This window comes from Camelus ferus, chromosome 15, assembly GCF_009834535.1.
Source record: "Camelus ferus isolate YT-003-E chromosome 15, BCGSAC_Cfer_1.0, whole genome shotgun sequence".
Classification (NCBI taxonomy): Eukaryota; Metazoa; Chordata; class Mammalia; order Artiodactyla; family Camelidae; genus Camelus; species Camelus ferus.
Window position 1 is genome coordinate 5,899,569 of NC_045710.1, and position 17,891 is coordinate 5,917,459.

Genomic DNA, 17,891 nt, shown 5'->3' on the forward strand with positions numbered 1-17,891 from the left:
TCCTTCAATAAACCTGATGAGTTCGCTTTTAAGTGAACATCTCACAGTGAATATTAATTATGGTCATTTTTGTATTTAGTGAAACAGAGAAGTATGGATGGAAACAATTCTTAATTCTCCCAAAGGGAAGCATTTGGAAAAGTGAGGAATCTGAGCAAATTTAATTTGCACCCTAAATGCACACATTTTGGATGAAGAAGTAATAGATTACCCTAAGGAAATGAGCAAGGACGTGCACCGTGGCAGAAGCGATGCTGTGCATTCCCTACACTGTGTCATCTTTCTGAGCACAGGAGGTTATCTTTCCCAGGTTCCTTGGAAGGCAGGTCGAGGGACAAGAGCTCTAAGCATGTGAGTGGAATGATGTAGGCCACTTCCAAGCCTGGCCATTAAAAGTCCCCCGTGGGATTCTCCATATGTTTCCCCTCTGTGGCAACCTCACAGAACATCTGTCCAGATGTCAGAGCTACAAGGTGGAGAAGGATCACCCGACCCACATCGGCCTTGATGAGCAATGTGTGCAGCTACAGAGCCATGGGAGCTGCCGACGTGAAACTTGGCACAGCCCAGGCAGTTTCCTACAGCTTCCCAGGTTGGCTGCTTCCCACCACCAAGACTGTTCTAACTAAATGCATGCACCAAGAGGCATGCCCAACAGCTGTTCACCACAGCATTTTTAATTCCAAAAATTAGAAATGAAATAATTGAGCGTCAGTGGTGGATTGGTTAAATAAGTGGTGCAATGTTTCAATGAACCAACAGGTAGCATTTATTTAAAACCCTAATTTAGATCTTCATTTACTAACATGGAAAAATGTTCATAATTACATAGTTATATGAAAAATATTTGAAAACAAACTATACATATTATATGGTCCTAATTTTATAGGAAAAACCTCTCTGTATAACTACTTATTTGTGTTTATATGTATAGAAAAAAAAAAAAACCTGGAAAGATATTCATCAAAATGTTAATACTTATATCTCCCAGTAGTGGGTAATCTATTTTCTGAATTTTTTAGGGAGTGTGTAAAAAAGTACTTTAAAAAAAATAAATCGAATGAATACGTAAATTTAAGACTTGGTTGATTTGCCTGTTCTAGAGCAAATGCTCATTTACTTTGTGCTAATTTGCTGACTCACTCTGGTGTGCCACACTCCCCAAAACACTGACATCAGATAGTCTCAACACTAACAGACTGAAGTGACTGCATGGCCAGAGACAGACACTGCTTCTTCGCAGTGATAGCTAGACAAATGACCATGGCCAGGCAGCAGGAACGTTACGAACATTTACAGTAACTGCAGCAGCAGCACCTTGTCTGACCCCTAACGGCACTCAAATATACCTGAAACTTTCATTCTGATCAACCTCAGTGATCGTTTTCCCACAAGTGTTCTGTTTCAGTGATATCACCCCTACCCAGAGCATTCTCATTTTCCTAGGGATGCAGAAACTCTTCAGCCACAAATCTGTGGCAACCATTTTGTTTTCTGGACTAGCATCTGACATACAGGGAGGCATCCTGCACAGACGTGGCCAGTTCGGTCTTGGTTTCTAATGCTAGTATTTCAACAGAAGAGTGGCCAGAGCCTGATTTTCCTGTAGTTTCCTTTTTGAACTTCTCAGACTATGAACTATCACCTTTTATTTATCTTGCATATCTAGAACACCTAGGAGGGAACGAGAGAAACAGAGAAACAAGAATTTGCCTTCACTTTTGAGAACGTTTACACTTCCAGTAGGATTATTAAGAAAGAATAAAGAAAAAATGAGGGAAAGAAAGTTTTCTCATCCTATTTTCCACCCAACATGTGACTTTCTCTCAATTATAGTACTTAAAAATACAGAGTGCATCTTATGACAGAGTCTTAGATATGTTAAGAAAAAAACCTTTTTTTTTAATTCATCTATTTTCCTGGTTAAAACAAAAAGCTTTAAATACAAGGAGAAAAGTAAGTATAATTAAAGACCTTTTTCTTCTTAAAACAACTGAGAGAAAAGGCTTTCTAAAAATCAGAGATATTTGCTCCTAAGAAAAAAGTTCACATGTAGACTTACCTCTATATTATATTCCACCCCATCTGTGTTGATTCTTATTGTAATATCACCATCTCCTATGTGGGCTAGAACCCTAGAATCAGGCTCACCTTAAGAGGAAAAAAAAAGAGTCATTATTAAAAAATATTTAAATCAAAAAATAAACTACGCACTACTGTCAATAAAAATCAGCCAAGGCCTTCATCCGCGTGGAATGCACCTCGGCACTGCAGGGAGATACCCCCAAGCAACACTGCCCAGAAAGCAGCTGGGCAGTCTCACTTCCTACTCATCTGAAACTGGCCTCTTTCCCACAAACCTCTTAGGAGAATTATCTAGAGTGTGTTATAAAACAAAACAGAGTGTAGATTTTTCTTCTGGAATAATTTTACCTAATTTGGGGTAAGAAAGAACTAAGAGGAGGCAGGAAGCATGATTCAGAATATACAGGTCGTGAACTATACTATTTGGGTATTTTAGTGTCTTTTTTTTTTTCTTATTGCAAAAAAATTTCCACAAGTAAAACTGAAATTGCTTGATATATTTTCTTAAATAAATACATAACAGGACCATAGAGTCAATTACTTTATCTCCTATCTTTCTTTGTTTCCAATCTCATAAGGGAAGCCTACAATCCTTCCCCAGAGACAAGAGGTTAAATTCACATGACTTAAGAGGAAATCCCTTTAACTATCAATAGAGCTGGCTAGGAGGACATGCTGGATATACTCATTTCCTCCTGTTTGAATGTCTCTGCTTCCAGACGTACCAAGCTCAGATAAAAGACAAACAGTAGCACTTTACTGACCTCTTTTTCCTCCCCTCAAAAAGAATATGCCGGGGAGGGGGCGGGTGCTACGGTTCAGTGGTAGAGTGTGTGCTTAGCATGCACGAGGTCCAGGGTTCAATCCCTGGTACTTCCATTGAAAATAAATAAATAAATGACCCCCAAATTAATTATTTAAAAAAATTTTTAATTAAAAAAAAAAGAACATGCAATCAAGTTCAGTCTGGACACCCAATCCGCCAGACACAAGGACAAGCAAATAAATCTACTAACCAACCACGTGTCCACTGAAGAAGTCCTGCCATTTGACTGGGTACTCGCTTTCATTTTTCCCATCAACCACCACGACTTTGAAATTTTGGGAAAACCGTTCAGTACTTGATGTCAGGTATAATTTAAAATGCCTAAAGAAAGAATACATCCGTACGTTACTCTAAGCACAGAAACCAGGCCTATTTTCATTTAATTAAACTTACGAAGTTGACAAGAGAGTTGACATTAATAAAGTACTATGCAAATTATAACCACTGTTTCACTGTGGTACTTAAGAGTTAACACTGCCAGTAAGGACAGACTAATTTCTTTAGTTGTGAGAACTCGGCAGATCAAAAGAAACTAAAACTGGAGGGGAAAAACATTCAAAGAGCTTATACATTCATCTTTTCTGGAGACTCTAAAAAATAAGGAAATACAACTGGAGAGTTTAAGTTTGGAGTCCCTAATTTAAGTAAGGACTCCAACCTTAAACTCTCCAGTTGCATGTCCTTATCTATTTCCTCAAAAGTTATTAAAGACTGAGATTACTGGGTACCATTTATTGAGCACCTACTCAGTGCCAGCTGCTCTGTATGTTGTCTTTACTTCACACAGTAAAAACTGAGGCTTGGAGGTTAATCAACATACTCAAGGTTACACAGCCAGTAAATGGTGAAACTGAACATTGAATTTAGTTTATTTCAAATGCCTGTACTATGGGGCCTCCAGCAATCAAGGTCGCCTTATTGCTGTGCAAATTAATGCTACTTTCTATATTTAGAAGTACTCCTGCTTCTTTTCTCCTTCTAAAGAGAACTTAACTTGAAAAAAGTAATCTGCAATTACCATGAGGAAAGTAAATATAAGGTACCCAGTACGGACTTTAAAATACACACTCCAGTTCTTTAGTTAGCTTAATACTCTTGTTTTCTACGAGTTTCATTCCTGACATAAAAACTGCGTGTGGTGAGCAAGAATTTTCAATCATCATTTATAGAGTTCTTTCAGTGTGCCCATGAACAACAAAGATAAAGGTATGTTTTTCATCTCAGCCACAGGAACTAATTTTGTCAACTATGGTGTTGAAATTATAAAATGTTACTTCTTCATGGGTTTGCATAAGTCTAAACTGCCAGGAAGAATCTAGACTGGGACCATCTCCATGGCAACAAATATTTTTTTAACTTTTTGAGCATAACAAGGTAATTCTGTGGTTTTTAATTGGTCATTGGGAAGGACAGACAATAGAACATTATTTCAGAAAACCATGGAACATTTTCTCCTGCTATCCTAAAACATATCTTCCCACACATTCACAGTTACGATTTTTTTCCCCTGTCAGTTATGCTGAGAACTTTGAAAAGAAGAGCATCCGTCTTACAAACGCCTTATTGTTTAGTTTAAGACTCTCTAGGAGTCTCAATTTTATTTTCACTTAATGTTCTTTCCCAGAAAAAAAAAAATCACTAGCACTGCACTCTTCATTTTCTATGCATCTGCTATATTGTAAAAAATAAGGACCAAGTATTGGTAAAACTCCTGTTTTTTAAGTTTCCAATGTTCACCTTTGAGCTATAAAACCTCCAACAGGAGATGTCAGTCAGAATTAGTATTTTACTTTATCCTCCCTCAAATTATGTTGTCATGTAACTTACAGACTTCCTTTAGCATTTTCATGTATCTTTCTGACCTTTAAGGATTTACGGTAATCAGCGTGAATTAACATTACGTTCCTATCTTCTTTTGTATGTACTATGAAATGATCATCACAAGAAGTCTAGTTAACATCCATCACCTCACATAGTTATAATTTTTTTTCTCTTGTGATGAGAATTTTTAAGATCCACTGTTTAAAAATCTAACTTTCAAATATGTAGTACAATATTATTAACTGTGGTCACCATGCTGTACATCATTACACCCTCATCACTTTTTTATAAACAATATAAGTTTTTGAGGAAGCTTGTACCTCATATCTATTTTTAATGATCCATAAGTGGACCATTTATGGTCTGGGTATATATCACTTTCATTTCTATATCAATCCTAGTACTCTTCAAATAATTTGAGATATTTCACTTGTAAGAGAAACAAATACTTTTTTCCAAAAAAATTATAGCATTATCCAAAATAGTATTAAAACAAATTTACTTTTTCATTACTTTAGAATAATAGTATTTCTTGATTTATTAAAACAGAGGAAATGGAACTTCCAGGCAAATTTTGGGGTTTTTTTCATAAAATTACTTTTTAATTCATTATGCAATCTCTTAGTGTTTCCACACTTTTTCAACCATTAATGGTCAGTCACATCAAAATTTAATTTTATGATCTTAAATTATTTTGCTTTCCTCTATCATTTAAAAACAGAAAATCTTCTCATTTACCATCACCATCAAATAATGAGTGACTTCACATAGGTAAGTTCAGTCATCTACCCACTGATCATTTCAAGTAGCCCAATTTTTTTTAAGAAAGGGTATGGGCTTTGGAGTCTGATAAACCTGGCTCACATCCTGCCTCCAACACCTATTCACTGTTTGATCTTGGCCTTAACCTCTAAATCTAAGTTATCTTCATCTACAAATGGAAATAATACCACTTACAAACTGAATGGTTTTGAGGGTGAAATGAAATAAACTCCTTTAAAGTACTTGGTACAAAGTTCTCATATACTGTTAGACACATTTCCCATTAACACTTAAGGTGAAAATTTTAATTACAAACTTCTCTGCTTCCTTGTACAGAAGATAAGAAGTAGTTATTGTTTAACTTGTTCTTAATGAATTAATGTCATCTATTAGACATGACAGAGAAGTATGTTAGTCCACGGCAATATCTGACCCTAGAGCAAGGATTCAATGGGCCACCTCAAGTCTAACTTCAGAAGAAACCCAGAAAACTAAATTTTGAGTTCTTGTCATTTTAAAGTTTCCCCCTCTCTTCCTTTGTTCCTACTCAATTCTTGCTACGATATCTCCACTCCTTCACCAAACTCCCCATCAGCATAGCAGAAATTACACAGGTTTTGGAGTCAGACTTATGTTCAAATCCTTTATCTTCCACTCTCTAGCTGAGTGACCCTGGGCAACTTACCTAACCTCTCTGAGCCACAGTTTTTGGGGTGTTTTTTCTTTGGAGGGATTGCCTTCAAAATGGGAATAACAAAACCCTCTATGCAGGGAATAGTAAGAATTAGAGGTAATATATGTGAAGTGCCTACCGAAGTAAATGACACAATACACCTAAGAAACTATAGCTATTATCATTGTCACCATTGTGCTCAAATTTGCTATAGGTCTAGAAGCTAGGTAACCAATATTGCAATATTTTGACATAAAATCTAACAAAAAGAAATTATTCAAAAATAATCTGATGATGGTAATGATTAGGAAAAATAAAAATAGACGTAGGAAAAATAAAAATAGACGTAGTAAAAAATATTTGCATAAAACATCAGTAACACATGTGATGATGGACTCATTTTCTTAATATACTAGCACTATGACAATTCAGTAACTAAAAGGATAAACCCAACAGAAAAATGGTACATGGATATGAAAAGGCAGACAGCAAAATAAAACAAATGACTTATGAACACATGAAAAGATGATCAACTTCACATAAAATGAACATCAAAACTGTAAGATACTACCCCTTTCAGAGGAACAAAAGTTAAAGGTTGATAAAACCTAGTATTGACAAGGAAAACAGGAAACAGGTGAACTCATATACTGTTGCTAGAAGAATAACCTAGTCTAATGTCTTTAGGAAGAAACATGTCAATTTTAATAAACATTTATAATGTGTGTACCCTTGACCTAGCCCAGGAGTTCACATTTTAGAAATGTATCCTATAAAAATACCCCGACTAGGTATATTTATAAAGATACTCACTGGAGCATTATTAGTTTCAGGGAAAAAAATCACTTTGATTAAACAATATCCATCTATAGAGTACTAGTCAATAAAATTGTTAAAATTTTATGTAATAGGAAGATTTATGCAGCTTTAAAAATGAGATAAATCTATGTTATCTATATCACCTATATACATACAAAAAAATGCATTAAAATCCTCTGGAAGTTAGTAAAATCTTTTGGAAGACAGTACTTAGTAAAAGGTTGATAGTTCTAAATGGTTTAAAGGATTGTAATCATTCAATTAGTTTAAATTCTTGTTAGAATTCCATAAACATAAATATACCATCATTAATACCTTTGGAATACCCACTGACCTTTTTTAAAATAATTGTCAGCATGAATTTAAGCATAAGTAATACACTATTATAAGAATTACGAAAACGAATATATGTATGTACATGCATGACTGGTACATTATGCTGCACACTAGAAATTGACACATAGTAACTGTACTTCAATTTTAAAAATTTAAAAATAAAAAATAAAAAGAATCAAGACAGACTATAATTGTATCAATTACAAATCTTTAAAGTGTAACTTCCTAAAATTTCAGTAGACATTCCTATTTTTCTGTTTTTACCAAACCAAGTCTCCCAGCACTCCAACATCATTCTATGAGTAATTCAAATTACCTTTTCAAGGCTGAAAAAGTTAGTAGTGTTTCTAAGTGTGTTGAGGCTTGCAGATCCCTTTTTCTTACAGAGTGCTGCTGGATATTGGATAAAGAGAGGATATCGTAGTCTGAGAGCAAAGAATCAAGCTTTTCTGAAATACAGGTAAAAAGGTTATTAACACCTAAACCTACTAATCAATTGTAACATCATTAAAATAAGAGAGTCAGACAACAATTTCTTCCTAATATAATGCCCCAGTGCGACCTATTAAGTATCCTTATCATATATGTGTACACACACACACACACACAGAGGCCTAAATCTAATCAAGATCTAACTTTCAGTTTTTAAGACAAAAAGAGACTAGATGTTGCCAAATTAAATAACAACCTTAGGAAGTAATTAGCCACACCCAGAATGTTCCATTCCTGCAAAACAGATGACCCAATTTCTCCAGGAAACAAATGGCATGAGGAAGAAGGGAGGGGTGGAGACAGAAGAGACTTAAGAATACAGCAAGCAAACCGATGTGTGAACTTTTTCGGACCCTACGTCAAACAAATCAGTTGTGGAAAGATAGCTGTGACAATTAGGGAAAGGTGAACATGAGTCCATGTCCACATCAGATACCAATAATTTCGATATCTCAGAAAGTATCATAGCACGCAATGAGCTAACTTCTAAATGCAAGGCATTTCTGGCTCCTATGTTTAGAATTTCTAAGATCAAGTGTGCCAACCTGCCCTGCCCATTGCCCACCTAAGCTAATTGATTCCTTATCAGTTGATGTATGGTCACAAAGAGCAACAAATCTATCAATGGCCTGAGCAAACCAAAACTGAGAAAGAAAAATCACATATTCCAAATTAAAGAAAAAAAGAAAAGTGGTAACAGCCCTATCACTGTTGCTCTCAACAGACACAGCAGAATGTCAATCTACTGGACACCAGGAAGTAGAAGTGGTAGGACCAAACTGATCCCTAGGGGAAAAAAATCAACATAAATTATTTTACCAGACTGACTTGGAACCCAAGAAAGGCAAAAGCAAAAAAACTGCCCCAAAGACAGAACAAGCACAAATAAGTTTCTATTTGGCACAGAGTGAGAGTAAACACTATAGATCATATGCTACCTCTGTAAGTCACCTCTTAGCAGCAGCAACTCTGCTTTCTCTCCCACAATCAGAAGGATGTCTGGAAAACAAATTTTGGTGACTTAAGTCCCTATAAAAACTGTCTAAAAATATTTGAGCTGATGCTTTCCTTTTTCTCTCAACAAATATCACTGCAGAAGCAATGGCATTCAAAATCATTCCACTGGACTGAGAGCATCCTCAAAATAGAGCAGCAGGAGCTTAAAATACAAGTGTATTACTACTGTGGTTAAATATGCTCACAAAACAATTTCTAAAAGAAAGAATCCACTCAATACTTTTCTCCTTCCTCTTCCTCTAAATATCCTCAATTGGTTTCTTCATCAATTCATTCATTCACTGCTACGTGCCAGGCGCTGGTCTAAGTACTGAGATAGAGCACTCGAGGGAGCAAAGTCCTTGCCTAAAGCAGCACTCATTTTGTGTGGGAGAGACAGACAACGCACAAGAAAACACATGTCAGTGCTGTGGACATGAAAGCAGGACAGCAGGCAGGCAGCAAGAAGGGCCAATCTATACAGAGAGGTGGGAAAATGCCTCATCGTCATGTAATATTCAAGCAAACCTGAAGACAGCATGGCTCAGGAACACTGCTATATGGTTAAAGCAAATTTAATCAAAGTCCACCCAAGGCTCTAACTCAAGATAAGATTAAATAAATTGGTAGCAAATTTCACACTTGCTAGGTACTACCCATTTTCTGTTAACAGAAATTCCCTTTTAAATTTAATCCAGAGGAAAGCTGTTTCAGAAGGCATCAATCTCTTTTATGCCAATGGATAGTTACTGGTGATTTGGCCTGGCTAACTGTAATGCATAGAGGCATCAACGAAAAACCTTCAAGAAGCTTATCATTTATTCAACAGTTTTTGAGTGTGCTGTTTCCTACCAGACACCATTCTGGGTGTTTTATGTTATCTGCACAAACATCCTTGGGGTAACAGCCCCATTTTAGAGATGAAGAAACAGACTCGGGGAAAATAACATCACAAAGCTAACGTAACACAGCACTAGGATTTAAACTTGGGCCTGTCTTGGCTGAAAACCCCAGGCTTTACTGATGTCACCTTTTGAAACTGCTTAAAAATAGCCTAGCTCTTCTTCGACCTTCTACTTCTCGGCCTCCTACTTTTTGACATGTCAGTCAAACATGACCTTGCCTCCCACTGAATCCGGATGCCCTCTGTTTACACCTTTCTTCTGGCATTTTTGAGTTATATTTGTCCTATCTCACAAATAGATTTTAAAATAGCCACAAGTGAGCTCTGTTTTAAAAATCACAGTATCCTTACCTCACAACACCTGGCACAGAACCTTGCACAAAATAGCACTCACTCCTATCTTCACAAATTGCAAAATTCTCAACACTGAGAGGCTAATACAATCCTTTAGCTCTTTGAAGTCCCTCAATCAGGTTGCTACATGGACTCCGTTTCATTCAAGATCATAATCACTCCTACTGACTGCAAAACTTAACCTCAATACTGTAGTTTCATTGTCAGTAATACAGGCCAGTTGTTTTCAACGTGTGGTCCCCATACCAGCAGCCAAAAGCATCACCTGGGAATTTGTTTCTCCCCTCACTCCTCCTTAATTGGAAATTCTAGGCGTCAGGCCCCGCAATCTGTGTTTAATGTGCCTTCCAGGTGATGTTAATGCACACTCAAGCTTGAGAACCATTAAACTAGGCTAAACTACAGAAACAGCTCAAAATGAAGAAAAAAACCTTTACGCACAAAGATGTTCATGGTTCAGCTTTGCATATTTTTAAAAACAAAAGTTGGAAACAAAGTAAGTTGACACCTGGGAAACAAGACATTATACCACTTCCAAATGACAAAAACAAACAAACAAAAAAACCCCACTGCAATCATTTAAAATGTTAACAGATTTTAAGAACATGAGAAAATACTTATACTATAATATTAAATAAACAAAGGTAGATTAAAAAACTATTCATATCGCATGATCTTAACTATGTATAAAAACAGGCCTAAAAAAAATAAAAGTAACATCATTGGTTATCTTTAGGTATTTTTCTATAATAAGCACTTTTTAAGCGTAGCTTGCTAAAGCACTTTAAAACACTTAACTAATATGTTTCAACTGTAATTTGCCCTCTTTTAATAACGAGACATCTCAAATTGGATGTCCCGGAGCCATTACAAACAACACACTAAACGCGCTCTCCTCGCCCAACAACCCGAGCTCCCGCTCTTGCAAGTAACCTCTCAGATGCTCAGCATTTTACCACACTTCTCCAAAATTCCATCCATTGGTAATCTAATATCCTATAGCTTCTCAACAGAATTTGCATTTCCCCCACTTCCCAAGAGTTTATTCTTTGTCCATATCCAAAAATCTCAAAAAACTCAAGTATAAACCACTTAACTTCTTACAGTAGGTCTTATGACAGTTAACACGAGACAATGCTACAAAAACTACCTTTCTTATTAGCTCAGTATGTGGCCATATTTTTTAGAAACTCCAACAATGGCTGCCCAGCACTCTAGAATGAGAACACCTTCCTTGCTTTCTTCAAGTTGCTCCAACAATCACCCTAAACAACTGAGCTTTTCTCATTTCTGCTGGCTACAGAGACAAGTTAGAACACAGACACAACTCAAGAGGTCAGGCTGGAGTACTGCATGATTTAGGTCCCCACCCTCTCCCTGCCCTTCTCTGCCACCTGCTACAGTTTCCCCCACTTGGCCTCTCCTGTCTAGTCCTCCTTAGGGACCCTACCCTTCCTCTCTTTGGTATCTTTTCCACACTCACTCCCACCCCTCCTTTCTTGCACACACATTCTGCACGTACTTTTCCTCTTTCCACTAGGCCACACCCTGTTCATTCTACAGATATTTATTGAAAACCTCCTCCCTTCCAGGCACTAGGAATATAAATGAGGAGAAAGAGAACTATATTTCTAATTTTGTGATACTGAAAGAGCATCACACAAAAATGACAAAGTATGTCACACGCCAAGGGAGAGGGAGGTGCAAGAAATTACGGAAGGACACACGGGAGCATGAGCCCTGCCTGGCAGGCCAAGGATGCTTTCCCAGGGAGACTGTACTAAAGACCAAAAAGATTAGGAGGCAGCCAAGGGAAGAAAGGAGAGGGTTCTAAGTAGAGGGCATACCTATGCTCACGTCCACGAGAAATACAGAACAAAACATACCCAAAGAAAGCACCTCGGTGAGGCGAGGGGTGTTTAGAATGGCACAGACGATGTGAAGAGGTTTGAGGTCAGCGAGCAGGCAGAGGTCGGGAAGGGCAGTGGAACCACAGTCAGGACTGTGGATTTTCTACAAGGGCGACAGCTGTAAGTGAGAAATTTCATCATGACTGTGAAACCAAGTCCCCCTCAAACTGAGCTCCTCTTCCGAGTTTATGATTAACCACTCTATCCAAAACTTTATTCTTTCTTGTCCAGCCCCTGTTGCCCTCAGGATTGAAGAGTATCAGAGAAAGGGGGGGATGAAACCAAGCAGGACCCTGCAGGGGGGGTCACAAGCCTTTCTGGGCCCCTGGTTTGTTTGTAGAAAAAGGCTTTAGTCTCCTAGGCTGACACTGAGTTCCAAAGAGCAGATTCAGGCAATTACTAACCAGAGAAGTGAGGGAATGCAGAAACAAAGGAAAAGAAGTCAAGAAACAAATAGTTCAGGGATAAAACAGAGTCCCAGTTCCTCCTCAAGGGATATACAGAACAATCTGACACAAATCTTTGAGTTGTCCTGCAAGAACTAAGACCCCCCCCCCCCAGTGGAGGGCGGTGACTACATGCTGACCACAAACAGAGAGACCCCAGGCTGGGTGGAACCAGAGGTTGATGGTTAAGACTCATGAAACACTACCCTGTTACCTCACCACCAACCAATCAGAAGAAAGCCATGCCCCCTGCACCTTCACCCCAAAAGTTGTCTTTAAAAACCTGACACCCTAGCCAGCCAGGAAGATGGATCTGAGACTAGCCTATGTCTCCCATCTTCTCCATCGGCATCCTCCTGATCAATAAACCTTTCTCTGCTCCAAACGCTAACATTTCAGTTCGTTTCGCCTCACTGTGCGTCGGGCACATGAACTTGGGTTTGACGACTGCAGTGTGTAGAATGGAGAGAGGGGACAAGACCGGAGTCTGGAAAATCAGCTAGGAAGCCACTGAGCCATCCAGGGGGAGATCACTAAAAGACTCCCAGGTTTCTGGCTTGGATACCTGGGCAGACAGTGGCACCACATTCACTGATAAGAAAACAGAACTAGGGGCAGGTTAGGGGGAGGGATTTGTTAAAGAAAAACCACAGGCCTGCTTTTGCCCATGAAACCAAAACCTAGGTTTAATACTTAATTGCAGTTTCAACCTTCAACAGAAAAGTCATCTTCATCAACCAGTTTGGAACTGTCTGGTCAGCACCAATGAGGTCATCTGTCACATGGCCCCCTCCATCCCCCAGAGGAACAAGAGGTTATCTATGGGGTAAAAAACACTTGCCAGTTCCCTTCCCTGCCAAAAGATGTCCAGGCCTAAAAACAATCCTTTCTTTTCTTTTGCTAATAGCACCCTTGCCCCACCCTTCTTCCTATAAAAAATCCTTCCATTTGGTACAACTACTCAAAGGGCCCTTCCAGTTGCTAGACAGCATGCTGCCCAATTCATAAATCACCTAATAAAACCAATTAGATCTTCAAATTTACTCGGCTGAATTTTGTTAAGAGGTTGATATAAGGCGGCAAGTAAATGCTGAAAGATTAAGTTCTGTACTTTATCTTGTTCCTTATATACAGTTTACAATTATTCATCTACATAGAGGGGGTGCGGGCATAGCTTAGTTGGTAGAGCACAAGCTGAGCATGCGTGAGGTACTTGGTTCAACTCCCAGTACCTCCATATAAAAAAAAATCATTTACATAGAACTTTTTTGCATCAAGTCACATTTGCAGTTACATCACTGATAAATCATATAGTGATTTTATGTGGGGAAAGAGTAAATCTGTTATTCTATGATTTTTTTCAAACTCAACATCAGTGGTAAAAAAAATGGAAGATACTTTGTTCCTTTTTTATGTTCTCAAATAGAGAAAGCTTGAACTGCAGGCCTTTCTGGATGCAGACATGGAGTGGCCTATAGAATATGTGATAAACATTCCACTCCACCCTTCTCTCATACCTGATTTTAGTCTCCAGAATAAGGTTTCAAGGCCACTGACTTTAGTACAATGACATAAAGCATACCCTTATTCATCAAGACCAGAGTCAACTTTTTAAGATAAACTAATTTTGAAATAATGAAGTGTTATATGAGAAGAGACTGGGAACATTTGTGAACTTTTCACTCAGTTTCTCTTTCTTTCTGCAATAAATTGCATCTTCCTGGAATACAACTTGCAAGTGTCACGCAGAACCCTGTAGCACTCTGCTAGCTCTCCAGGGCTCCACTGCACAAAGCACACAGAGTTCCCCCAGAATACCAGTCAGCGTCATGCTCCTCCTGTCAGAACTGGAAAGGATTAAGCCAGGGCTGCTGTCAAGTGTTGATTCTGCTTGTGCACAAGACACATGAGACCTGACTGCTCTTCAGCACTCCCCAAAACACGCAGGACAAGAGAGGCCTGGCCCTAGATGTGGGTGAGTCCCTCCCTGGGACTAAGGGAGGAGAAAAGGAGAGCAGCGCTGTCTGCTACGCAGTGGACCTCCGAGCCTGGGAGCTAAAAATTAACTTTATAGGCTTATACTAGTTAGGAAGGATGGAGGATGAGCTGCCTCAAATAATTCCTTATCATGAGCTCTTCACCTGGGCTGGTACTAAACCTGGACCAAGACTCTCCAGCAAGACCCAGTCACATGGAAACTCTGAGCCAAAATGAAAGTAAATGAAGTCAGCAGAGCCCATGGGAACCTCTGAAGAACCCTGGATCAGTCCACAAGTCTGTAGCTGAAACCAACGCAAACTCAGATGAAGCAATGAGATTACTTTCACAATTTCCTGCTGCCTGTTCCTAGATCAAGCCCTGTCTTCTATACTCATTCTTCTAATCAAACAGATAATCTTGGACATGTTATATGTTAAGTGCCCACGAGAACAGAGGTGGAAACATCAAGTGGGCAGCTGGGTACATGCGAGCGAAGCTTTGGAGAACAAGTCTAGGTAAGAGATCCATCGTATCAGAACAGTCAAACCAGGGCAGCAGATAAGACTTGTCAAAGCCTACAACTCTTACTAAAAGGAAGAAAAAAAAAAACAAAACAGGAGGGGTGTGGGGAGGAAGACACCCATCTCCTTGGTTCGTTCCAGGACTAAGTTAAGGGATATAAGAAAAAGCACTTCATTTCACTTCCCTACCTCAGTGAAGCCTATTCCTGCCCCTCCTTCCTTACCAATCTTCTGAAAACAGTCACCATCTCTTACAAATATAAAATGGTGAAGCATCCAAAATTCAACCACACTTGGCCTTGAAGGACACCTACCTACACTTGATGCTCTGGAAAACCCCATGAAAGCCAAAAGGAATTCTCCAGTTTCCCCACCACATTTTTCTGCTTAACTCTTCTCTTCATTCTATTTTAGCAATACAATTTATCTCTCTAACTAGTACAAAGCAGAACTGGATTAAATTTCTCTTGGAGCAGTTAGGGTGTGTAAGTATTTCAGTTTCAAAGGAATGTAGCCTGTAAGCAAAATTAACATCAAAAGAGGAAGTGAGATGTCAAAATACTGAGCAAAATGATACCGTCAATAATGAGAAATGAAGACTGCAGTGTGGAGAATCCCCATGCCAGGAACCTCAAGGTGAGTTTCAAAATATGTTTCAGATACAAACTTTAATCCGTCATTTGTGACCTATATTTTTCCCTTCCACCCACTACATCCTTTTATTAAAAGTAACACAAGGCGAAAACTCTTTTGAAATCAAAGTGAGACTTACATACCCCAGTTGCAACTTCAACAAGATATCATTATGACTAAGCTCACATGATTCATAACTTTCCTAAATTATGCAATTCATAACAGTTCAACTAAAATAATTTTGAGTGACATGAGGAATACTCCAAAAGCCAGGATTCTATTAAATACTTTTGTTCTTCAGAAAAATGTTGTCAAATCTCTAATCAATATTTAGCACTGTGGTTATGGTAACATTATAGGATGAGTAGGCTAATAAACAATTACGATGCTCTTTATGGAATTATTCCTTGGACTTGACAGATTCAATCTAAATAATGGTAGGGTTAACAAATTACATCCAAAGTCATCAAACATACACAAAATCCTTCTTCAAAAGAAAAAATACCCACAAGGCATATATTTATCACTAATTGTGTGAACCTGACAATTCACTACACCTTTCTGAGACTCATTTTTCCTGGAGCTTTGTTTTAAAAACTGGACATGACATCTAAGGTTCATTTCAAGTCTGAGTCTCTAAATGTCCCAATTAGAAGTGTCCTTATTTTCCCTCTTCAGCTACTTAACCTTAAAGTCTGGGCTCAAGTATCAGCTCCTTTAGGGAGCCTTTCCTGGCTACGTTCAGCGCCCCGTCATAACAGAACACATTATGGTGGGTACTACTATCACTCTCCTTCATATTGTTCTAGAATTATCTGTTTAGATCTCTCTATTCCACTATACCAAAAGCTTTTTGAAGATGGATATCGTCTGACCTTTATATTTCCAGTGCCACACAGAGTACCTGCATACAGTATGTGTTCTTCAAACATCTGGTGAATAAATATGGTAGGTCTATGCGTTTTTCTGGCACCAGTGGTCTGCACTTTGCAAGTGAAAACACAAGATCAAAAAAGAAACCTTTCTGATCTCTGAATGTTGCTGAGAATTTATCTAGAAAGTAAGGTTTTCTTCTATACTATGTGCATTCCTAGGATTTGTATTACTTATTTTTCCACTTGTGAACAAGAGAATGATAATAAAAGTGAAACAACTGTGTTAGTGTGGTAAAAATACAACTTTAATATCTCAAAATACATATTTGTTATTTTTATTAATATTTATTCTTATGAAGTGGATCCTTACCCTACCCCTCCATCCTGACTACCCCACCTCAACATTTTCCTTCAATTTGTATCAACTTAAATCACATCTCAGCACTTCTCACCAGGTTCTCCCTGGCCTTTCATTAAACTAATCAGCTGTAATTCATTTCAGTTTGAGATAACCACAAAGTAGTTCTTCAGCTGAGAATCCAACACCTTTAATACCCTCAGTCTACAATTTCTGTCCATTACATAAGAAAAAACAATTGTCAGGTAAACTATCACTGAAGCTACAGCTTGTCACGCTGGGAGAATACACCGTTTCATACTTTCTTATTAATTAACCGAACTCTCTTAACAGATAAGGGACCCTAACAGTTATACAAACTAACTTTCACCAAATTTCATATCTCTTGTTAGTCTATCCCTAAAATCCAATCTCTTCAGAAAATCTAAATAACCCTCTACTTTCTAGGCTCAAAACTGATCAAATTGGTCATCTCTGATAATTTTTGTCCAAAATGGCAAGGCAGGCATTCACAGTAGTAGCATTAAGAGTTAGCCTGGCAAGTTTAAGCGCCTCCTCCCCAACCAGGACCTCCCATAAGCTACAATTTCAATAACTAAATAAACGCTTAGGATATTCGCAAAATGCAACTCCAAGATGAGTCCTCCAGTCACCGCCTTCCAACCAGACTGCTGCCTAAGTACCTCCTACAGTAGAAAATCTAGTTTGCATCTTACAGAGCCAGGAAGAGCTGTAGAGCTATGAGCCTTCCTACCCTCCTCCAGAATCCGTCTTTGGTAGGAACACACTATAGATTTGTTCCTTAGTCGGGCAGGAACTTGGACCGCATCTCCCTCTCCAAACACGAGCCACCACCACTCCCTGCCTTACCTCTTTCCGGTACACACTCCCAACACAAACTCTGGGGGCAGACCCCCTCTCAGGCCCTCAAGTCACTATCGGAGGCCTCCTCCAGGATCCCTTTCCATTGAGACAGACAAACCTATCTCCATTCTTTCCCTAAACTTTGTGAGCCACACCCCCTTCCCACACTGAAAACTTAGGGACGCGCCACCGTTGTCCAATACCCCGCCCCCAAACACCTGATAGATTCTGCTCCC

The 17,891-nt window shown here is 38.6% G+C and overlaps 1 protein-coding gene across 5 annotated transcripts in view; it reads right to left on the bottom strand.

The window, feature by feature from the left end:
• Positions 1 to 17,891, bottom strand: part of ADAM17 (ADAM metallopeptidase domain 17) — a 43,884-nt gene that overhangs the window by 25,532 nt on the left and 461 nt on the right. For 2 of the 5 annotated variants that reach the window (XM_032496993.1, XM_006191847.3), the window contains exons 2-4: positions 7,639 to 7,771; positions 3,102 to 3,232; positions 2,063 to 2,151 (exon numbers count right to left, since the gene is read on the bottom strand). In XM_032496993.1, coding sequence (XP_032352884.1) covers positions 2,063 to 2,151; positions 3,102 to 3,232; positions 7,639 to 7,771 — 353 coding nt within the window. Of the gene's footprint in view, positions 1 to 2,062; positions 2,152 to 3,101; positions 3,233 to 7,638; positions 7,772 to 17,891 lie in introns of those variants that run through there. The other 3 variants (XM_032496995.1, XM_032496996.1, XM_032496994.1) reach the window with 2 other exon arrangements.